This window comes from Copadichromis virginalis, linkage group LG20 (assembly GCF_057382275.1).
Source record: "Copadichromis virginalis isolate Kocher_CV1m ecotype Utaka linkage group LG20, C_Virginalis_male_GT1.1, whole genome shotgun sequence".
Classification (NCBI taxonomy): Eukaryota; Metazoa; Chordata; class Actinopteri; order Cichliformes; family Cichlidae; genus Copadichromis; species Copadichromis virginalis.
In genome coordinates, this window is record NC_140637.1 from 6,248,815 (window position 1) to 6,270,407 (window position 21,593).

Genomic DNA, 21,593 nt, shown 5'->3' on the forward strand with positions numbered 1-21,593 from the left:
GTGATAGGAAACAGATACGACCTGGTTTGCTTGCTGGCACTTTCCTGTAGCATAACAATGCGTGCAGTTTAAAAAAAATAAAACCTATTCAACAATACAGAGCATGACGGGGAAAAAAAGTTTCTCTTTAAAAGGAATGAGGGAGACGTGTTATTATCAGATGAATATTGGCTGATGAGTGCAGTGTCCTTAATGGGGCCTTTCTTGTCTTAATATGGGGCGATCGTGGCTCAAGAGTTGGGAGGTCGCCTTGTAATCGGAAGGTTGCCGGTTCGAGCCCCGGCTTGGACAGTCTCGGTCGTTGTGTCCTTGGGCAAGACACTTCACCCGTTGCCTACTGGTGGTGGTCAGAGGGCCCAGTGGCGCCAGTGTCCGGCAGCCTCGCCTCTGTCAGTGCGCCCCAGGGTGGCTGTGGCTACAATGTAGCTTGCCATCACCAGTGTGTGAATGTGTGCGTGAATGGGTGGATGACTGGATATGTAAAGCGCTTTGGGGTCCTTAGGGACTAGTAAAGCGCTATATAAATGCAGGCCATTTACCATTTACCATGATGTATTTTCATCCACAGACATACAATGACCCTGAACCAAAAAGTGCCCAGCAGACCAGCCAGTCCTCCCACATGATGCCCCCCAAGCAGCCTCTGTACAGCGTGCCCCCTCAGCCCTCCTCACCGTACCTGGGCCCGCCGGGCTCCTTTCCCCTGTCAGACCTCCAGAGCTACGGCGGGCCACCCCGCCACACACTGGCGCAGACCCTCGGCCAGTCCCAGATGCTCCCACCCAGCATGAGTGCCTCTCCCCCAGCACCCTTCCAAATCAGCCCACCTCTGCATCCGCACGCTCAGCTCTCCCTGCATCAGAGCTCCCTGCTCAACCAGCCAATCCGAATGCAGCAGTCGCAACCAATCATCTCGCACCAAATGGGGCTCCAGGCACCTCTGCATTCCCCTCCTCTCAGCCAACAGGTTGGTCTAGCTGTTATTAAAATTCACTATGCATGCTTCTTCTACAGATGATCAACAACACACATGCTAGCAGACATCATGAGCTACTTTCAGCTTCTCGATTGTTGGGTCGCCACTCGAGTAGCTCTGCATGTTTCATTTGGCAGATATTTTCCACCAGATGCCCATTCCTTATATAACCCCAAAGGGATTTGTGTTTCCTCTAGACTCACTTCACATACAAATATACAAATATCATCACCATTATTTACTTCCTAATTAGCTTCCATAGATATTCAGCGTCTAATGCTTCTCCCGTTGTGATTTAATATAAAATCAACAACAGTTATTCATCGGTTACTGCTGTTTTCTAAAGCGGAAAAACTTCCAGTAAAGCCTCGCTCTCTAATAAAGAGTTCTCAATTCCTCTTTTAACGCATAAAAGACCCATTTAGTCTCAATCAAACTGTTTTCTCTTTTCCCTCTGAGTCCATAATGTTTCCATTCCAGCAGCAGGGTGTCTTGCCAAACTAAGAAGGGTGATTTCGTCAATGCAATGGGGCCAAATGTGAATGCGTAACAACTCATATAGACCAGTGGCAACATTTAGCCTTATACAGTATCATGGCTCAGCAAACTCTGATGGCTGGCCATCATAAAGCTGAAGTCGTGTAACATCCTGTGCTCATCTCGCCTCTCCTGCTATCTGCAGGGTTTCTCCCATATTCAAGCTGATTACCAGAACAGTGTTGGGGGCTCACAGTCTCCCGGGGCCCCCAATCCAGTGCACGGCCAGAACCCCGACTGGGATAGCGAGTACTGCAACAGGGACTGCGGACCCAACCATTGCAGGTGAGCTCTTTGCACCGCTTACAATATTATGCTGTTAGTATATTAGTTCTTTCCTTACGGGAATTACAGAGTCAGACACACACACACACAAAAAGCTCTGTCCCTCTGTGAGTGCAATCCAAGACATTTGATTGTTGAGAATACTAAGCAGCTGTCTGACAGTTACTCATTTTCCAAATGAGTTACTCTAAACCACTTCACTTTCACACTCAGAGACTCAGACAGTATTAATCATAAACTGCAATTTCCCTGCTAAAGCAAAGCATCTCCTTGAAATTGAAATGAGTAATGCAGCAGTAGAACAATGCTATTACCAAGCTTGGAAAAAAGTGTGACATCCAATTAAGTTTCCCTGTGTTTCGCTCGGCACACGTTGCCTTATTGAATCAAGATATCCGAGCAGGCACGAGAAGAATGTTTTGTCTCACACCTGAAACGCTGCGTTGCTACTTTGAGAGGCAGCTGAGCTGGAAGTGGGCGTCTCCTGTATTTAGAGCTGATTCATCTGGATGTCAAACGGGATCACGCCTAGGTCAAATCATGTTTGACAGTCTTTGAAGTAATATTGGGTGTTTGCTTAAACCTTTACTCTCAGTGTCAAGTCATTGTAGTTTGTAGTTTTGGAGGGAGCTAAGTTGTCTCCAGTATGTCAGTAGAGATAACTGGAGAACAGACTTTGTGTTTGACATTTCAAGTAACAAGTGATCTTCAAATTTTGGCTTCACGCTTATTGATGTGCACGCTTCATCGTCAGCTTTTATGTTTGTTCTGAAGCCGCTCTCTAATGCCAGTCCCGCCGTGACAAATGTTTAACAATCCTTCAGCATTTTCCCAGTGAAATATAGGATAACACCCCCGTATTCACACGTATATCCAGCCATACATTAACGCTGTTTTTCTTTCTTTCCTCAGCAGCAGCGGCATGGGAGCTCGAGACAAGCCTCTCTACCTCACTTGAAGTTGAAAGACCTCCAAATGTCAGACTCCAGGGAGCTTTCTAACATAACAACAACATCATCGATGTATCTGCTTCTACACCATTTTTTTTTCTCTTTCTCTCTCTCTCTCTTTTTTTTTCCTGATGGATTTCAAAAATCCCAAAGACTGCTACAGTAACTTCACCTATTTGTCAAGCACTTAGATCGGCCAGAAGCCCGAGGCACTTCTCTTGCTTTTTTTTTTCCTTATCAGTGAACTTTCCATTTTTTGAGGGGGCAGTGAGTTTTAAGCTCATGCCAACATACTGGAAATGAAGACCAAAAAAAAAAAAGAAAAGAAAAAGAAAGAAAAAAAACATCTTCTCATTTTGTCTAGATTTTTTTTAAAAAAGATGATTCCACTCCTCTTTGCTCCATTACGCTGTTTGCCATGGACTGCCCTTGTTTTGGGGAGTTAAAATGCTCAAAGCATACTCCAAGTGTAGGGTCTTGGGTAGAAAAGCTAACGCAGGAAAATAGAATATAGTCACCCCATCGGGGTGGATGTTCTTCGGGACAGACTGAAACACCCGAAGTGAGTGAAAGCAAAGCGACATTTAAAATGAAGGTATAGTCACAAACGCATTTGTAAATCATCCTTGCCCTCAGTAGAGGACTTCATCCTTTCCTTTATTTATCACAGCGTGATTGTAAATATCACCAAAATGGATTCCTCTTATGTGTGTATTTAGCTGCAGTCCCTTGCCTTTTTCTTTTTTCTTTTTTTCCAATTGTTTTTTTTTCTGTGCAGGCGGATTCAGTGAGGGAATACACACACTAAAACTCGTGTTGAAACTGTGTTCACCAGTCTCAAATCTCTCCAAAATAAAGAGGGAAATGCAAAGACTGCAAAATGCTCAATTTCCTCCACAGCTGGCAGAGCTCCGGCAGAGAGTGTCGCACTCTCTTCACATGGCCTCAGGACGCTGCAGAACTGTAGAGGTCAAAGATTGAAACCTCTCCTTTTAGCTCCTCCTACTTACTAGGTCAGTAAAGACCACACCCTCCTCCCCTACACCTGTGACCCCGCCCAGCCACCCCTTAGTCCCAGCACCACTTGTACAGGTGAATAACAAAAAAAAAAAAAAAAGTTGCTAAATGTGAAATGTTACTAAAGGTTAAAAAAGAAAAAAAAACATAACAGTGGGTTTTAAAGTTTTTGACTAGTTTTATTAGGTGTTTTAGAATTGTGTTGAACTCATCTTTATCTTTTTTTTCTGTAAAGAAAAATAATTCTTTAAGATTTTCTTTTTTTTCACTGTAGCAGGATTTTGTTTCAGAGGATTGCTCGTCAGGACAGATATTTTAATTTTGTGTATAAACCTGCCAAACATACTTCTTTTAAAGTTTTAAAGCCAGTGATGAGAGAACCCATTATGTTTTTGTTAAATATCATATGGTCATTCTATTTAATTTGGTTGCAGGTTCCACATCTATTTATAAATGAAATGAAGTAAAATTTTGGCTTATTTTAATCAGGGTGCATTATTATTATTATCATTATTATTATTATTATTATTATTATTACTATTAATGATCAAACTACATGATTATTAGAATAATATTTTTTCAAAAACTGCTGTTGGTGCTAATGTACCAGCATTAGATTCTTTTTTCTTTTCTTTTTTGTGTCACAATTACTTCTTTTTGTTTTCTTTTGTCTGTAATAAAATGTTTAAAGTGAAAAACAAAACAAAAAAAGGTGTGCGTCTCTGCTTGTTTTTGACTGCATGGCTGTCATTAAGTCTTAACAGATTCATTAGTGTTTTTGATGAGCTCTGCCTGATCGCTACAGCAACCTGTAAACGCAACTTTGCATTCCCCCTGCATGTGTCTGGGGTTAATTAAGAGAATTACCTTTGATGTAGCAGGAGTTGATGTAGCTGCTGTCACATGGCTCATTAGGTGAAAAGTTAAGGCTTGATAGTGTAACTTCATTTAACGTGCTTTTAACCTTTTCGCTGTTTCTATTTTTTCTTCCCCACCCCATAAAATCCAGACTAGATCAATATAAAACACCAAGCAACATTTTTTTCCTGCCCCCTGGCCATGTTTTTTTTTTTGCTAAAAGGTGCCATGATGAAACTCAGAGTTGATGCAGCAGTACACGGCCTTTCAGAGAACTACCTGAGAAGAAGAAGAACAAAATCTGCCTTTTAGTTATGAATTTCACAGTTGGATTAAAGGTAAAATAGAAATGGAATCTATCAGCCTTTCGCATCAGCGCTTTCTCTACCCTTTCTACTCCCCCTCTCCCTCTCTCTTTTGCCCTCTTGCTCTCTCTTTCCATCGTGGTGATGGCGCAGTGCCCCCTAGAGCCGATTCACAAAACTATAACCTCCCAGTTTGTTAGTTCCCCTAAAGCGGGTGTCTATCAAAGCGCCCAGGGGCCAGAATGGGCCTGTGAGAGACTCCAATCTGATGCATTACACGGCTTTCGAAAATGTAAAGAACAAAAATATAAAAAATGTTTACAAGCTTATAGTTTCATAAGTTTTATGGCTTTTTCTACTGATAAAGCGCTCCCCCGTGACAAGTCAGAGTAAACAAGTAATAGATATACAATGAAATAACAGAGTGCCTGTTTTTTTTCGCCAGATGCTATAGAAATGTTTGGTTTTTACGGTAGGTTTACTGTCAAAAATCATGTTTAAAAAACGTCATTCTGTCAATTATTACAAATGTTCTGTTTTATAACTCTATGACAGTTTGTGCAATAAGCTAACAGAACATTTATTTCTTGCAGTTTAGGTCCAGAGCAACAGTTATTTCACATGCAGACAAACTGAGATGTACTGCTCAAACTGAGTTTCGTGTTCTTATATTAAAATGTCTCTGGGATTAAATGTGTAGTTAAGCTTCTTTACGCTAACAGCCAGGAGAGTTTCACTGGTCTGTCCCACTTATGATCAAAATGGGTTGTACCAAAATATAAGGAGCCGATGAATGACTTGCGCATTCATCGGCTCCTTGCCTGTCCAATCCCCCATCACTAATATTGTGTCCTAAACCCTCAAAATAGAAAGATACTTTAATTATAGTAAATCAGATTCCTAAAAGTGGGACGCTGATATGTTTTAACAGTGATAAAGGATATCAAAGGCTTCACTATCATTCCCTCTTCAGTTGTGCCCTTGAGCAACCCTCACCCATGGCTCATCTTCATCTGCAGCATGTTCGTCTTAGGAAAAATACTCTGCTAAAACACAGGTAAACTAGCATTTGTTAGATTAATTTAATAATTTGTGAACGGAAACGTAGAGATTAGTAATATTAATAATAAGGTTTGCACAGTTTCAAAGGCAGACGTTCTAAATTTAATATGTTTTGTTGTTTTATTGCGTGGTTAGTTCGGCAGTTTCCTTTCAGTGATTCGCCATCATCTTTCTATTGATGGGCCTCTATCGCCACCTGCTGGTGAAATCTAGTATTGGCTACACAGCCCTAATGTTGATGCCAAAAGCAGATGAAAGTTTTTTTGTTTTTAGAAGCTGTAAAACGATGATCATATGTTATAACAAAAACATTTGCAATAGTCGGCTTTCTGTAGTCTAAACTAATTGTATAATATTATATACATTTTTTTTTTTTTTAAAACTGATTTTACCCACACTGTCTTCAAGATAAAGAATACACTAACACCTCGACTTCACCACATCTTCTGAAAATGCTTTGAACCCTTTCCCCACTTCCATCTTCACTTAATATATCAAAATACTCTGTATTTGTAGACGTGACTTGCGCATTCATCGGCTCCTTGCCTGTCCAATCCCCCATCACTAATATTGTGTCCAGCAGCTCTGATAAGAGCTCCATCAGCAGCCATCGGGCCGTCTCATTTCCTCTTCAGACGGATATGAAGTCCCCTGACAGCACAGCGGGTCGGCAGCGTCATTGTCTGAGAGCCAACAAACAAGACAGGACAAACAAGAAGCAATGTGCATGTGACACAGAGCACTACCAAACATTTGATGGCTGAGATGATAACGCTATTTTGAGAAACATCCTCATTTGGACGTTAGGATGTCAGGTTCAGAGAATCTTTGTTTTATCTGAAGCCGGTGCCTGAAGAGGGGCTTCGGCCGGCCTTTTGTCGACCAGCTGCTGCATTTCTACAGGAGAAAGCAATCAGATTTTAATCCTCTGACTCCTTTTGTTGGCCGTCTGCTTTACAAAAGCGCAAACAATCAAACTTTGAACAAAATAGTTTTATTTTTTACACGTACAGTACCTACTATGGTCACTCACAGACAACAGTTACAATAGGTACTCTCGATTATAGAATCAAAAATATGAGCTTCCTTTATTCTCAATTACATTTGCGTTATTGATTTTCACATATAGTAATACTTTACACACACAAACGCACACACACCGATGCAGCACGTTGTGCATAAAATAAAATATATCAGACCGCTTATCATCATAACTGGAATCAGTGTGTTTTTAGACACACGTGTGTGTTCAGGGCTTTAATTTAAGTAGATTCATTAAGTAAGGGGCGTGTCTTCGAGGACTGTGTTGTTCATTGGTGTGCTTTCAGAGAGCTCACCTTTAAAGATGATCACAGTGCCAACTTTGCAAGCATTTGCATTCAGCTATTCTCTTTTTAAATCTGTATGCAATCTGCATTAATAAAGAATCCGTATTAAATACTTTAAGTGGGAGAAATATTGTTGCATGCTAATTGCAAATGTACTTACATGTTTGTATTTAAACTTCACATTTCCATTAACTTATACAAATAAGATTAAAGAGGGTTCCTTTACAAAAAGAAAAAGAAGAGCTGTTTGTGTCTCACCACGGAAAGTCTGATGTTACCAGTGAGAATGTCAAAGGTCATTTTTCTCACGGACTTTCTTTTGTTCTTGTCTGAAAGCTTCTGCTGCATTAATGTTAAAGGAATAGCAACCAGTATGAATTAGTATGTTTTTTCAGACCTTTCCCTTCACTGGAAAGGGGCCTGTGAAACCTGGACTGCCAGCACAGTGAGTAGGCTGACAATACGTACATCTGTGGTAGATTTGTAAGGAGACTGTCTCTCCTTTGTGTGCAAAAGTAAGAAACCTTTTTCCCACTCCACATGATTCCAATCCCCTTTAACATTCCTCAGAAGCTCCTCCCTTCCCAAGCCTTCACTGGACCAGGAAATACGCTGGGAAAACCTCAAACCTCTCTCCAGGTACATTTCCTACAAAAATTACAAGCAAAGCCAGCATCTCTAAAGTTGCAACATTCATTTTGGTCATACAGTGACAAAAAGAAATAGAATATCAGCACTGGCACGGCTGGCACAGACATCAAATACGTTCAGTACAAACACTAAGGCTAACTACGAACACTACTACGATATCTGAGCATATCTACGCTGTCTCACAACAATGGCGCACAAGCGGAGATGCTGGTATCGTTTTCATCGAGTATCGTCACACGTGGCGCCGATGAGGTATCAGAATGAAATGATACAAGAAACAGACCTGATTCACAGTGCAGCTCAAGCAGACATCACAGACACTCTTTCATCTCCCTTTAGCTTGTGCTTTACGACAGCGCTACAAGTTCATCTTACCAATAAATAAAAAACAATATCAAGTAAAATGTGAGAATGAATTACTATTTAACACAAACATTAGTACCATATGAGAAAATGAAGTAAGTGCTTTGTTAGACAACCTCTTCCTCTTCCAAATCTGACCTTAGTTATAAACTCTAAGTGACGTTATTATAGCAACTATAGCAAAATCCTTTATTTTAACACAATATAAACTATAAATATAAACCCTAAACTATAATATACTATGTCTAGTTTGGTTGTTAGTGGTATTAGACATATATTTTCCCGCCTAAGCTATTCATTTGTACACTTCAGGAGAAAAATATACCTGTATGTCACGGGCCACTGCAGCTCCTGATTGTGTACTTGCAGTACACAAGTAATTATATGCCTGCAGCAGTCATACACTTACAGATGGCTTTCCATTAGCTAACATGGAACATCAGAGCATGTTTGACCATTTAAGGAGATATGCTGAAATATTAAAATCAATTCATAATAAGGAGTGTAAAATGCCCGGTGGTCTTCTTTGCAGAAAAGTTGCAGTATTCATAAAATATTCATAAAACAAATCCTCCATTTGTCAGGCCACTCTTGCGAATATTGAATATGTTCACAGTTACCTGCCTGGTCAGATAAAGTTAAAACAAAAAAAGTCCGATCACATGTGGATGAATGTAAACATTACAGGAATGTCCAGACAAAAATATTGACCCAGTCTTTCATCTTGCTCGGTTTGTCCAGCATTATTCAGCCGCCCCATGTTGCTCCTTCTCTTCAGGAACAGACATGAAGATCTTCTGACAGAACATGGTGAAGATTTCTGAGGAGAAACAACTTGTCACGTTAGCCACGTCTGTTTTCTCTTTGCTAGGCTACTACAGGTCAAATATCGGTCTTTTGCCTGAGTCCTCCGGACCAACTATGTAAACAAAGGAAATGTACCGGTGCCCACAGCAGAACTTGAGCAGATAATCTCACAGGAATTTCACAACAAACCACCTTTGCCTCACTCTAAAAAAAACAAATGAAAATCTCCAACTCACCCAGCATCTTCTTGACCACATGGGGTTTTTTCCACTTGTAGCCCAGTAGGTACGCTGGGACGCCTGTGAGAATAATGCCGCTGCCTAGCAGACACTCGAAGGGAGCTGCCCAAAAGGACACGACGATCATGAAGACGCAGCTCAACACAAAAGTAACGGGGATGAAGAGAGAAATCTGCAGAGAGAAAATACAAAATACATAACAGATGAAGATGTGTTTCGATTTACATTAGACGTGAGCAGATAAGATACAGTTTATAATTGTTGAGTGAAGATGTCTCACACACTGAAAAAGAAGAAAATATCATATTTGGACTTTGGAATAATGCAACTATAGCTAACGATTAGACTAATGTATAATGATTTTGATGACAATACTTCCCAAGTTTAGATTTTAGATCCTGTAACTTCTTCACTGATATCTGTTTTCTGCCACTTTGTTTCCATTAAACAACAAGAGGAGACAAATAATTACTAAAGTTTTTATATTAAGACATTTTCAGTACCGATTACTTTACAGATCAGACAATAATGCAAAAAAAAAAATCAATCAAATCAATACAAATTCAAACTATAAGACTGTGTATGCAAAGTTGAATGATGCCTGACTTCATCTAAAGATCTGATTTTGAAACAATGATATGTGCTATAGTTGATACTAAATACATTTGTACTCTTACTTAAGTATTTTTCTCATACTGGCTTACCCTTTTTCCTTAAGCGTCCCCAACAATTTGATCACAATGAAGAAATTATTATTGGCTAAACTGTTATGTTAAGAGCTCCATACTGTTATTGCATTCAGTTATCAGTTAAACTGCTTGAGCTGACGGTTTGTTTTTCTTTTTTCTGGGTTGAAACTGACATTTTTTATGAATGGTTTACATATAAATAGCTCTCTCTCTCTCTCTCTCTCTTTTAATATGTTTATAGATGATTTTATAAAATAACTGAGCTGAAAGCAGTGTGGGCCAAAGAGAAGATGAAAGACTGGTCAGCCAAGGTAATTTTCCCATGATGAAATAGAAACAAAGGATCATGTATTCCTCCAAATACCCCTCCCTCCTGTCTTGGAAAAACAGTATGTTTCCAGTTCCACCTAATAACAAGAGTAGCGATACAATGGTGCTTTCACTAAAAAAAATAAAATAGCAGATGCTTTATGAAACTAGAAGACATGTTGATGTTTTGCCAGACAAGGAAGGTAGGGCTAGGGTCACCTTTCAGTGAGACTCATATCCATCAAAATGGATCTTCTCTGCAACACGCACTGAGCAGCTACTTTAACCCCTAAGACGTTCACCTTAATGGGCCTTCTGAGGTCGGGTTTGGTAAAGCGCAGCCAGATCATGCCAGCGATGGCCATCCCAACACACATCCAGGTGAAGAAGCTGAAGAGATTGATGACAGAGAAGATGTCCTGGGAGATGGCATACATCATCGATAGGAAACACTAATACAATGAAAAAAGGAGTAAAGATTGCATTAGTTTGCTGGAAACATTAGATTATAGATAGTAGATGGATAATAGATTATAAACACACACAAGGCTTCTGAATCCTCCTTAGTGATTTTCTTGAATAGAGCAGTTTATTTAAGGCAGGTAGGTGTCACAGTACTGGGTCTGTGACCCAGGGTTTTGTGTTTGTTGGTTAATTTTTATTCTTTGATTATTGTTATTCATTGTTTTGGTTCTCTTTATTGTGTTCTGCTTGTGTTATATTCTTAGGTCCTAGGATTTAGGTTTCTGTTACTTTGCCTTCCCCGTGTTCCTCGTCTAGTCACTCATCTCCATGTTCTTTCTGTCTCCTCAGTCAGTTATGTCTCTATGTTTCAGTGTCAAGCAATGTTCCCTCTAATTTTTCATGTGTCTGAGCGAACACACAAACTCCCTGAGCGGTCCCTTGGACCACTGTGAGCAACATTAGACGTGTGCACTGTGGTCACGCCAGCATCAAATCCATCCAAGTTACATGGTTTATTAAAATAATCAAATTACAGCATTTACATTTATGTTAGACTACTTTTAATTAACTGCTTTAGCCCACTTACAATGAAAATTTAAAAAAAATCTTGTGTAGTATGTTAACACTATTGGAAGTAAAAATAACTTGGACTCCAATTTTGAAAACACAACTTTCTATTTTTATTTTTTTTATTTTTTTTTTGTATTATGAGTATGAGTCTGTGGTCTGGGAGAGTCCTGTAACTCTCTGTCTGCAAAATACAGTATAGAATGATCAATGTTGGACAATTAATTATATAGTTACTTCTTCAAAAAAGTAACTGAGTTATGCAAACAACAAAGTTTTTTGCAGCTGCTTACCTAAAAATGCAGCCAAGGCGTTTTTTAAACAAACATCTCAAACTATTTACAGAACAATCAGCTGTTCTGCATCAAATTTGATGCCACACAAATTATTTGTGCCACTCCAAAAATAATTTCTGTCCACTATGAGATAAAGGAGAACAACAGCCTGATACCTGCAAGCCTGACAACAGGAGATGTATCACTGCTGTAACACCTGTAACATTCAGCAGTCACCTCATTGTTCTGACACACACAACAAAACTATTGACTACACTACACACTAACTACACAAGATTTGCGCTAAACGTCGCAAATCTCTCACATCTCAAAACACTCCTAAAACTACCCCCTTCCTAAACATCTGTTGCCATATCACTTGGTACATTTTTCGACCAATAGGAAAGGGTGGGGTTTTTTGGTTTCGGCTTTTCTCACAGGGAGAGTGCTTTCGAGCGTTTTCCTTATAAAACGCCGTTTTTACCGTTTCTTCGGGCAGTAAATATAAACAACGACAGTATTCAGGAAGAAAACCAAACATTGCATATTTTTATCATAACTCCGGTTTTACATGGCCGATCAACACAATTTAAAAACTGGTATAAGGTCCACAGTTTCCCGTTAATTGTTCCGTCTGTCCTGCTCACATCTCCAATGGTTGTACACGTTATTAACGTGGCTTCACTTCACATCAGCCACGCCGCTTTGCTAGCTAAAACACCGGTGTCGGCACATAAGAACGCTGTTAGCCTGTCAACGATGTTGATTAGCTGCGTATATACGAATGTGAATCGCATCATTGGCTGGACTATGGGATAAGGTGGCATCGTTCTAATCCCATACGGGAGCAGCCAGTCACTTACTGACTAACACTGCAAAACTGAATTGTTAAAGTTTTAATTTTAATTTCAATTCAGGTTAGTTTTTTTTTTTGTGCGCAACGCATATTTTCTGTGCGCAGAGACCGTGCCAGCAGTGCGCACGCGCGCAGTTTATAGGGAACATTGGTGTCAAGTCTACATCTTTGTGAATGTCTCTGGTTTCCTGTTTTATTTTTATAGGTCTTATGTCCTGTGTTCAGTGTTTAAAGCTTTGCTTCCCCTTTATCTCGTCATGTTTGATTAGTCCCAGCTGTGCTCTCCATTCCCGTGTTACTCCGTAGCCCTGTGTTTTCCTTTGTCGCAGCGTAGACCCTCACTGCTGTGTGTTTCTCTCATGGCTCTGTTTAGATCTCTAGTTCTCAGTTCCTGGTCTGTTTTCTTTTGGTCTAATTTAAGTTCCAGTTTCCCAGTGTTTTTCAGTTCTTAGTTCTCATGTTCAGGGTTTTGGTTTGTTTTTTGAAAGTTTATTTAATGGAGGTTTTTCCAATAATAAAGCTGCCATTTTCAGTTAACTTCCCATGGGTAGTCTAAGGAGCTTGGAAAGACAAGCGTCTGGACTTCTTTGAGTTTTCACACACTTTCACACCTTGGCTCATGTGATTAGGTAGAGGATCATCAGGGGGTCCTTTGTCCCCTCTTTGGGGGGAAACTCCCACTGGGTTTATATCTGGAACGCCCCACCATTGACCCTTAGAACTGAAGAAGCTTCTTGGATGAGAGGTGAAACGTCTTCAAGCAACTCAAAGAAGTCCAGACGCTTTTCTTTCCAAGCTCCTTAGACTACGATGATCTGGATGACTGAGAACCTTCACAGACATATTCCCATGGGTAGTTTGTGTGCTTTTTTGCTACTGTTCACCACCACAGCGAATTTTAAACCAAACAATCAACATGTGATTGATGCAGACCTTAATTTGAGAAGACTGCATTAACTCTTTAAGAACTGGAGCCATTTTTAGACATAGTTCCAATTTCAAAGGCTCAAAATGAACTGAACAAGTTAATATCACTTTTAATGTAAGGGTTGATTTTAGTCAGTGTGTTAGTCACCTGAAGTTTAGAACACGTGGACATCACCAGACGTTGTGCTTTCTCCACTGAGATTATCTACCAGTGCTTCATTGCTGCATTCAGGTTTTTATTTAATAATGAAAAAACACGCTTTGTTGGGTCGACATTAGGTGACTGACTTGGCCTTTGAAGTATATCCCGTTTCTTTGCCTTGAGAAACTCCTGACTTGGTTTTACAGTTTTTGGGTCATTATCCACTTGCACCATGAAGCGCTGTCTGATCAGTTTTGCAGCTTTGGCTGAATCTAAACAGAAAGTGTAGCCCTGGACACTTCACAATTCACCCTGCTGTTTCTATCAGCACTCACATCATTAATAAACACCAGTGACTTAGTTCTCCTAGCAGCAATACATGCCAATACCATAACAGTGCCTCCACCTCCATGTTTGACAGATGATGTGGTATTCTTCACATCATGAGCTGTTTCTCTTTTTCTCCATACTTTTCTCTTCCCTTCACTCTGGTAGAAGCTTATCTTGGTTTCATTTGTCCCCCCCCCAGATTTTTTTCTCAGAACTGTGCAGTCTCTTTTAGATGTTTTCTGGTAATAATCTAATCTGACCTCCCTGTTCTTGAGTGTAACCAGTGGTTTGCACCTTTCTCTAAACCCTCTGTATATACTTTCTTGAAGCCGTCTTGATTGTAGACCCTAACAATAATGCATCTACCTCTTTGAGACTATTCTTGACTTGGTCAGATGGTTTGAAGTTGTTTTGATATTTAAAATGACAATAAAGAGCTAAATAAGAGCTCGAAAATAAAAATGCACCACTTGGAATCAACCACAGATACTAGATCTGCTTAGTTTGTCATGAAGTAACATTCAAACTGCTTGTCAGCCAATTACTTTTGAGCCTCTGAAAATGAGGCACTGTGTATAAAAACTGTTGTAAAGTCCAATTCACTGAATCAAAGCTGCAAGTCTGCACTTCAATCACATCTTGACTGTCTGATTTAAAAGCTACTGTGGTGGTGCACAGAGGCAAGATCATAAAAAATGCACAAAAATCCAACAAATTATGGACTTAACTGTAACTCTTCACTGAAATAGTTTTCTCGAACAAAAATAACTCTACAAATGCTTCACAAATGTTTTGTATCATCAAAACAGATTTATATACACTTCCGTATAATACCTCAAAAATGGGGACACTTTTGAGGTTTTTAGCAATGATCATACATGATTTAACACACTAACCTAATCTTATTGGTAGCCAGCTGGTAAAATGTCACTGAAAGTATCAGGTTTCTTACTGTGAATATGAGGGATGGCACTGGTGTGAACAGGTCTGTGTGGACCAACCCCAGAGCAGCAGGGAGTTGACCCTCTCGAGCTCCAGCATAGAACAAACTAGAAGAGAAATTTCTTAAATCATTATTTATTCCAAAAATACGGAGACTTTAACTTCTTAAGCCCCAAGCCTAACTGATCTCCTGCCTTTTGCCCCCATATTAGAGGGCGTTGGGGCTTAAGAGGTTAAACTATTAATACTAAATGTATAAAATGCTGTCTTATGTTTCATTGTACACATGCAAACACACACCGCGCTGAAGTAAAGAGTGATCCATTGACTGCACCAAAGCAGGACAGTCCCACAAAGACAGGAATGAGCCAGGACATCACACCAAGATGGTACTCCCCAAAACTCTGCAGAACAGAAAGAAAAAGCAGATGAGGAGAATTTGTGACCACAAACAACCAATATGCATGTCCCAGTTGAGGATGAAACACATCATATTAAAGAAAAGCAGTACACTCACCACAGCAACAGCCTCTGACTCAATCATGACTTGAGGAGAGATGGTGGTGAAGTAGGCCAGGTTGGTTAGAACATATACCACCGTGACTATAGGCATGGATATGATGATGGACAGGGGCAAGTTCCTATGGGGTGAAAGGTCGAAGGTCATTTGAGGAAAAAAACAACAGCGTGTAACACTGTATGTTCTGGTAATATCAGACTGTGTTATGAGATGGGACTGAATTCATGCAGGGTATGCAGTGAGGAACACGACTGCATAATTTTACTGGATTTTATAAATCATTATTATCACCTTTTTTTGTAAAATGTAATATTTTAGTTCATATTTAGTTCATAGTTCAGATTATGTCAGTATCGCTTGGATACTTTATCTCTGTGGACTGATGATAGACAAGCTCAGTCCTGGATGAGAGCAACCATGCTCTTGGCAGATATTTGCAAGACAGTCTGTGCCATCATCACCAAAACAACCGTCATTACATTTAAGTCACCTCTCTGGGTTGATCATCTCCTCCGTTACATAATTCAGGTAATTCCTGGGGGGGTGAATAGCAAAGAGGTCATAAATCTTTCAAGCAAAAACAAACAGAAGCTAAAAATAATTCTATTTTATGACCCTCACCAGCCTCCAAAAGCAAAGAGACCGCTGTACAGAGCCAGGACAATATTCCCAACTCCCAGTTTGCTCCCTTCAAACGCCTTTTCTGGGGTCAGATATGGCACATCACCTGGTCACATACAGAAAGAAGAAGAAAACATCTGAAAGGGAAGCAGTTCTCCCACTGCCAGGTGTAGCGCCTGGAGGAGTTATGTGCTTAGACATTGAATAGATTCTTTTTGTGCTGCCGACACATTCTGTCTCTTGTACCAGGCCGGCCTGTTGATGCCTGCCCTTTGACATGCTTGTCAATGTACCATGGTAATAACAGAAGCAAAACGCAATATTGTGTCAGGACAATTCACTATTTATGCACAATAAACAAAGGAGCATCTCCTCTGGGGTACAGAATCACGATCAGTTGACATTTAAATATGAGAAGAAAAATGTTCTCATAAGTAAACTTCAATTCATTTACACAATACACTGCAGTCAATGAATCCAATGTGTGTGTGTGTGTGTGTGTGTGTGTGTGTGTGTGTGTGTGTGTGTGTGCGTGTGTGTGTGTGTGTGTGCGCGAGTGTGTGTGAGACAGAGAGAGAGAGCCTGGCATTTTGGTGTCTCTCTCCCTCTACCTGTCGCTTTCAGATGGTAATGACCCTCCTTATTATTTTCCAACTCTGTTCTCTTGCTGGTCTGCTGAAAAAGTGTGACAACAGCCGGCAAGCTTCACTGCCTAGTTTCCATGGTAACAGAGTATGGCGCACAAAGGTGGTAGGCGTGGCCTTGTGTAAGGAGGGGAGCAGCAGATGCAGCGTGGAGCAAGTGTGGCCACGCTGTCTTCCCGCGCTCTTGTATTGTGAATGGCACAGCTCGGACGGATTAACGTGCGTTGCTTTTACAGTCTTAGACGGCACACGTGAACCCACACGCTTAGGGCTATCATATAGAAAAATGTTACTACAATGCCAATATTTCAGGCAGTAAATTACTGTCTGTATAGTCACCTTATTTTCTGTACATTTTCATTTCATTGCAGTTTCATTTGCACGATCAAAACCATCCTGGCACGTTCTGATGCCCATGTTCATGTCTGCTCAGGCTCAATCACGTGGCTCTAGACAGACAAGCTCTGTGTTCCGACTCAGTAAGTGTGCTAACAAGCTGAAAGCAAAGCAGTCTGCTTCGTTAGGCTCATTAGCGCTCGTTAACAACTTGTTTACCATTGGAGATAAAAGAAGTAAACCTCACATAGATGTCGTGTAAAGACGAGAATCATAATAATTGATGCTACTATATAGTTTGCAAAAAGCCACATAATGCAATGGCATTTACTTTACAGGCATGCTGTTAGTTCCATAATTACTCCAACTAAAATATTGAAAACAAAGGAGCTGTGTTTCCAACACAATGAAGGGAAGCTGCATGTTTACGAGCAGATCTGAAATGACAGGTTCAAAGTGAGGACACTTTTTGAGCATTTTTTACTGACTATTAAAGTAGGTTAAATATTGTTGAGGATTTAGATTTTATTACACTCACAAAACCTGGTTTTCCAGCTTTGACCTGAAGCTTATTTTACTTCTCTGTTAAAAATTAATAAGTCTTGTGATGAAGGCATAAGATTTGTTCTCAACAGCCTGCAGTCATGCAGCTGACTTGGTTTGTTCTGTGGTATTTTGCCACTCACCTGTGGAAATCTGAATGAAGCCAAAGAGGATGATGATGATCAAGGCTATCAATTTGGAAGCGGTGAACAAGTCCTGGACCTTGGTTGCTGCTTTCACACTGATACAGTTTACAAATGTCAGGGAGGCTACAAGCAGCGGGGAGACACAAAACACACTACAATCAAGAATCTGGTGAATGACCAGCTGCAATGAAGTGTCTAAAATGTGTATTTGACCTAAGAAAGCCCACCAACATCATGTACTCACTAAGACATAGGCAGGCAATGAGCTTGGCTGCGCTGTCGGGCACGACGCAGTTGGGGTAGAGAGGTTTCAGAAGGTAGGTCGCAAACACCAGTGACACCACATACTGCGACGACGGCCGGATGATGAGCATCTCCACCCACAGCTTCAGAAAGGCAGCCAGTTCGCCATATACCTCCAGGATGTAAGTGTAGTCTCCTCCTGACTTGACAATAGTTGTACCCAGCTCTGCGTAGCACAGAGCACCCATGGTGGATATCACTCCACAGGCGGACCAAACGATCAGAGAGAGCCCAGCAGAGCCGGTCTCTTTGACAACACCTGTGGGAGTGACGAAAATGCCCGAGCCGATGATGGTGCCGATGATCATTCCGACACCGTTGAAGAGGGTGATGCTGCGTTTGAGTTCAATCTTCTCCCCCTTGCCTGGCAGGCTGTTGGTGGAACCTGTGGCAGCAGGCGGAGAACCCACGGGGTCAGATGGAGATGCTGGCTGCTCCACAATGAGACCATCTTGCTCAGGCTCTGCTCCAGTCGCTGGTGGTGAGAGGACAGCAGAAGGGGAGACAGTCAAATTACAGAGTCTGGCTCATTTTCAGACAAATGAAAAGAATTTACAAGCTTTCTCGCTGAGTTGTTTTAGGCACTGGTTACTTTGAAAAACTATGATTAATAAAAACAAACAAACTCTTGTGTTACTAAAGGAAGAATTCATATAATTTTTTAAAAATAGACATTTTTGGAAATCAGCACCTATGAGATTTTCCTTCTGAACCTGCTGTCCTTATTGAACTCTTTCTATCCGTGTAAACACACACTGCATCTGATAGTTGTGTTTTCATACCCACGTTCCTAATATGTGCCATTTGTCCACACCTGTCACCTGCTACCATGAAAGCATCTCCTCAGCATCAACTCTACAATTCTACTCTTGCATCATCAATGTTGCATCAGAGCGCATGGTGGAATAATGCAGCGCTGCACCATGTGGCAGTTAGAGGTGCGTGAGCATGCACTGTACCTACCCCCCATCTTCTCCTTAGCGACGCTCTCTCGGCTGCCTCTCGATTTCAGCTCCGGCTCAGCCATCTTCCCTCTCAGTCTGAGACCCCTTGTCTTGTCTGCTTCCTCCTGCAGCCCTTTTTCTTCCTTTCTTTATGTCCTCTTCCTCTTTCTGTTGATTTACACTCTGTCGGTCTCTCTCTCCCGGACACACACACACACGCGCGCGCGCGCGCAGGTCTCTCTACTTCCTGATTCGTCCTCTCTCACTCACATGTGCCCACACTGCTTCCGTCACTCAGACTACAATTCATCTGTGCCTGATCCTCTCTGTCTCTCTCGCTCCCTCTCTCCCTCCCATCCTATATCAAGCACACAGCAGGGAGGAGCTGAACCTTTGTGATGCTGCTGCTGCTGCTGCTGCGTGAGCCTACGCCCATTCCAGGGAATGATGGGATACCTAAGAGGGGGAAGTAGGTTGTGAGAAGGCACCATTTGGAAGGAATACCATGTGACGCTGTAATCTTTTTGTGTACTGCCTAATCCTGCAGTATACAGTATGCCTATGTGTGTCACTGGGTGCTTTCATGTCAGAGGCGATTAGAATAAATGCTGTAGAGCTGGTTTCCCTCCCTACTGGGGACCAAATGGAAAAAAACAAACTGTCTTTATTCTGCCTGAAAGGTGAGATCACAAAGAAAATGGAGATCCATTGGCCATTTTGAGTGCAGACAGTGTGTAATAACAATGACGAAGCTCGTTTATGTTCCTGTATTCTTTTATGGGTTACAAGGTGTTTAAACTGGACCATACTCAACAAAAATTACAATATCATAATTACTCATCAGGAGTGACTTTTACAATCAATTGGGGAAAGGATTTGGCCTGAAGTTATTGGTGCTTGTAGGGTATGCATGTTTTATCAGAAAGAAGAAGAGATTGGGATTCTAAAGTACATGTAAATAAAATTTAAGTGCGATGATTTGCATAATATTTAAACTCCATATTTAATTGGGAAGGTGTTATTTTGAATCGTTATATCAAAAAATACACTTGTGTTCAAAGTCATTGTAAGGCATATTTAAAATAATGTTTGTTAACATAAAATTGCTTCTCGTGGGTGCATGTAGCGCTGCTAAGCATCTCCCTTGCATTCATTTTTTGGCAATAATTCACAAAAAAGCTCTTTATAGTCAGTTATTGCCTAAATATTCACCTTTGGCTGCCATCCTTGTTTTGACCTTATGTGGAGTGGTTTCACTTAGACTCCATTCTTCTTCGCAACACTGCTTCAGTGACAAGTTCTCCGGCCTGAGGTCTGGCCTCAGACAAACAGCTCTATGTTAGTTAAAAAAAATATTCAGGGGGGCTGACGAGGAAAGTGTGAAAAATATTTTTTTGGGAAAATCACAAACTATCAAAAGAGGGAGCACCTGGCTGATATCAGCATCTGCACAGAAGTCTGCATCTGTGCTTGAATGGGAGCATTAGTTCACATTGCATGAGTAACGAACCAAATAACATACAGATTTTAGGGCATCAGTGCCTTTTTCAGAGAAGGCCTTGCTTAATTCACCAGCATTTCTGCTTAAATATGGGAGTATTTCTCACAAGCCTTTCTTTTTCTAAAGCCCCCCAATACCTATATGCACAAAGTACCCCATACAATAAAACGTTTTACAACTATGTCTGATTATATGGAAATAAATCCGACTCTCAGATTGATTTGCCTAATATATGCCTGGATTTATTGTATGAGCCCTGTGCTCGGTGCTAATGAGTTGCATGTCCAATATTTCACCGCAAGGTGGAGCCCTAGACACAATTCAAAACCTGAGATATATTTTTCTTCGTCTGAAGATGAACCTGGTCAAACTCACGGTGCTTAAACAGGATTTGTCTGTTTTTTAAAAGCACAGGGAAACTTACTGAGGAACTTACAGGAACATCTTAACGATGTGTTTGATCAAATAAATAAATATGGCCAACACTACAAAATAAATAAATCAGAAATCCTTACACCCTAGACCTGGCATATTTGTTGTTAAAATAAATCACTTCAGACTGTTTTAATCTATAAAAACTATATTGTTTTATAAGCTTTTCTTATATTTTAAATGGTAGAAATGCTAAACAGGAGGGAATATCTAAATGAACAGTAATTAGGAACCTTACCGTAAGGAAACTGCAGCCTTACCATTTTTCATTCATGTTTATAAGGACCTATTATTATATTGACTGCACCTGTTGCTCCAAACCGCAAAAGTACGTGAAGTAAAAGTGGGCCCATATATTCACAGACATGCTTGGACGAAGTGAACTATAAAAGAAGCATTCGGAGAATGAGCCCCGTTCTGTTAAGGCGTTACTAGCAGCTCTCTTGCATAACTATCAACGCTGACAAATTCGACCTGCGATCACCGAGCTCAGTTCAGCAGAACATCTCAGCTCACTAGTGGTGGAGCGCAGATCGATCCTGGTTTCCAGCCAGGGCACTTTCTGCCAGGTGTCCGGGGACTTTCCCCTGGGCGAAGAGAGGAGAAACCAGGTTCCCTGTATGTAGCCCAGAGTGCAAGCCTTCTGAATGCCCGGATGTCATCAGCAGGAAGCGGCGCATAAATAGAGGGGCAGGCGGCACATGTTCAACATCGCGGTGTCTC

The 21,593-nt window shown here is 40.9% G+C and overlaps 2 protein-coding genes and 1 non-coding gene across 7 annotated transcripts in view; 1 reads left to right on the forward strand and 2 right to left on the reverse strand.

Annotated features, from left to right (window-relative positions):
- The window catches only part of LOC146684150 (TOX high mobility group box family member 2-like), an 83,359-nt gene extending 78,897 nt beyond the window's left edge, over window positions 1-4,462 (forward strand). For 4 of the 5 annotated variants that reach the window (XM_085443958.1, XM_085443960.1, XM_085443962.1 and 1 more), the window contains 3 exons: window positions 569-967; window positions 1,659-1,798; window positions 2,711-4,462. In XM_085443958.1, the coding sequence (XP_085300084.1) occupies window positions 569-967; window positions 1,659-1,798; window positions 2,711-2,756 (585 nt within the window). In that variant the 3' untranslated portion in view covers window positions 2,757-4,462. The remainder of the gene's footprint in view (window positions 1-568; window positions 968-1,658; window positions 1,799-2,710) is intronic. The other variant, XM_085443959.1, reaches the window with a different exon arrangement.
- A 2,500-nt stretch (window positions 4,463-6,962) lies between these two features.
- LOC146684151 (large neutral amino acids transporter small subunit 1-like) lies at window positions 6,963-19,328 on the reverse strand. Its single transcript, XM_085443349.1, has 11 exons — window positions 18,957-19,328; window positions 17,935-18,468; window positions 17,688-17,813; window positions 16,022-16,127; window positions 15,891-15,935; window positions 15,398-15,521; window positions 15,181-15,284; window positions 14,891-14,987; window positions 10,679-10,828; window positions 9,376-9,550; window positions 6,963-9,152 (listed from the first exon to the last, which is right to left on the reverse strand). Exons 1-11 carry the CDS (start codon window positions 19,018-19,020, stop codon window positions 9,076-9,078), a joined length of 1,602 nt encoding a protein of 533 aa, XP_085299475.1. The 5' UTR covers window positions 19,021-19,328; the 3' UTR covers window positions 6,963-9,075.
- Window positions 19,329-21,263: 1,935 nt separating this feature from the next.
- Window positions 21,264-21,523, reverse strand: LOC146684152 (RNase MRP). Its single transcript, XR_014917350.1, has one exon.
- Between the last annotated feature and the right edge of the window lie 70 nt (window positions 21,524-21,593).

What these genes read in the sequence shown, in the direction of transcription:
- LOC146684151 (XM_085443349.1), bottom strand. Translation starts at nt 19,020, where the DNA reads ATGGCTGAGCCGGAGCTGAAATCGAGAGGCAGCCGAGAGAGCGTCGCT. An exon ending in CGCTAAGGAGAAGATGGGGG is followed by an intron (nt 18,469 to 18,956) that starts GTAGGTACAGTG and finishes TCTCACCACCAG; the next exon opens with CGACTGGAGCAGAGCCTGAG. An exon ending in ACCTCAGAAGGCCCATTAAG is followed by an intron (nt 9,551 to 10,678) that starts GTGAACGTCTTA and finishes TTCTCTCTGCAG; the next exon opens with ATTTCTCTCTTCATCCCCGT.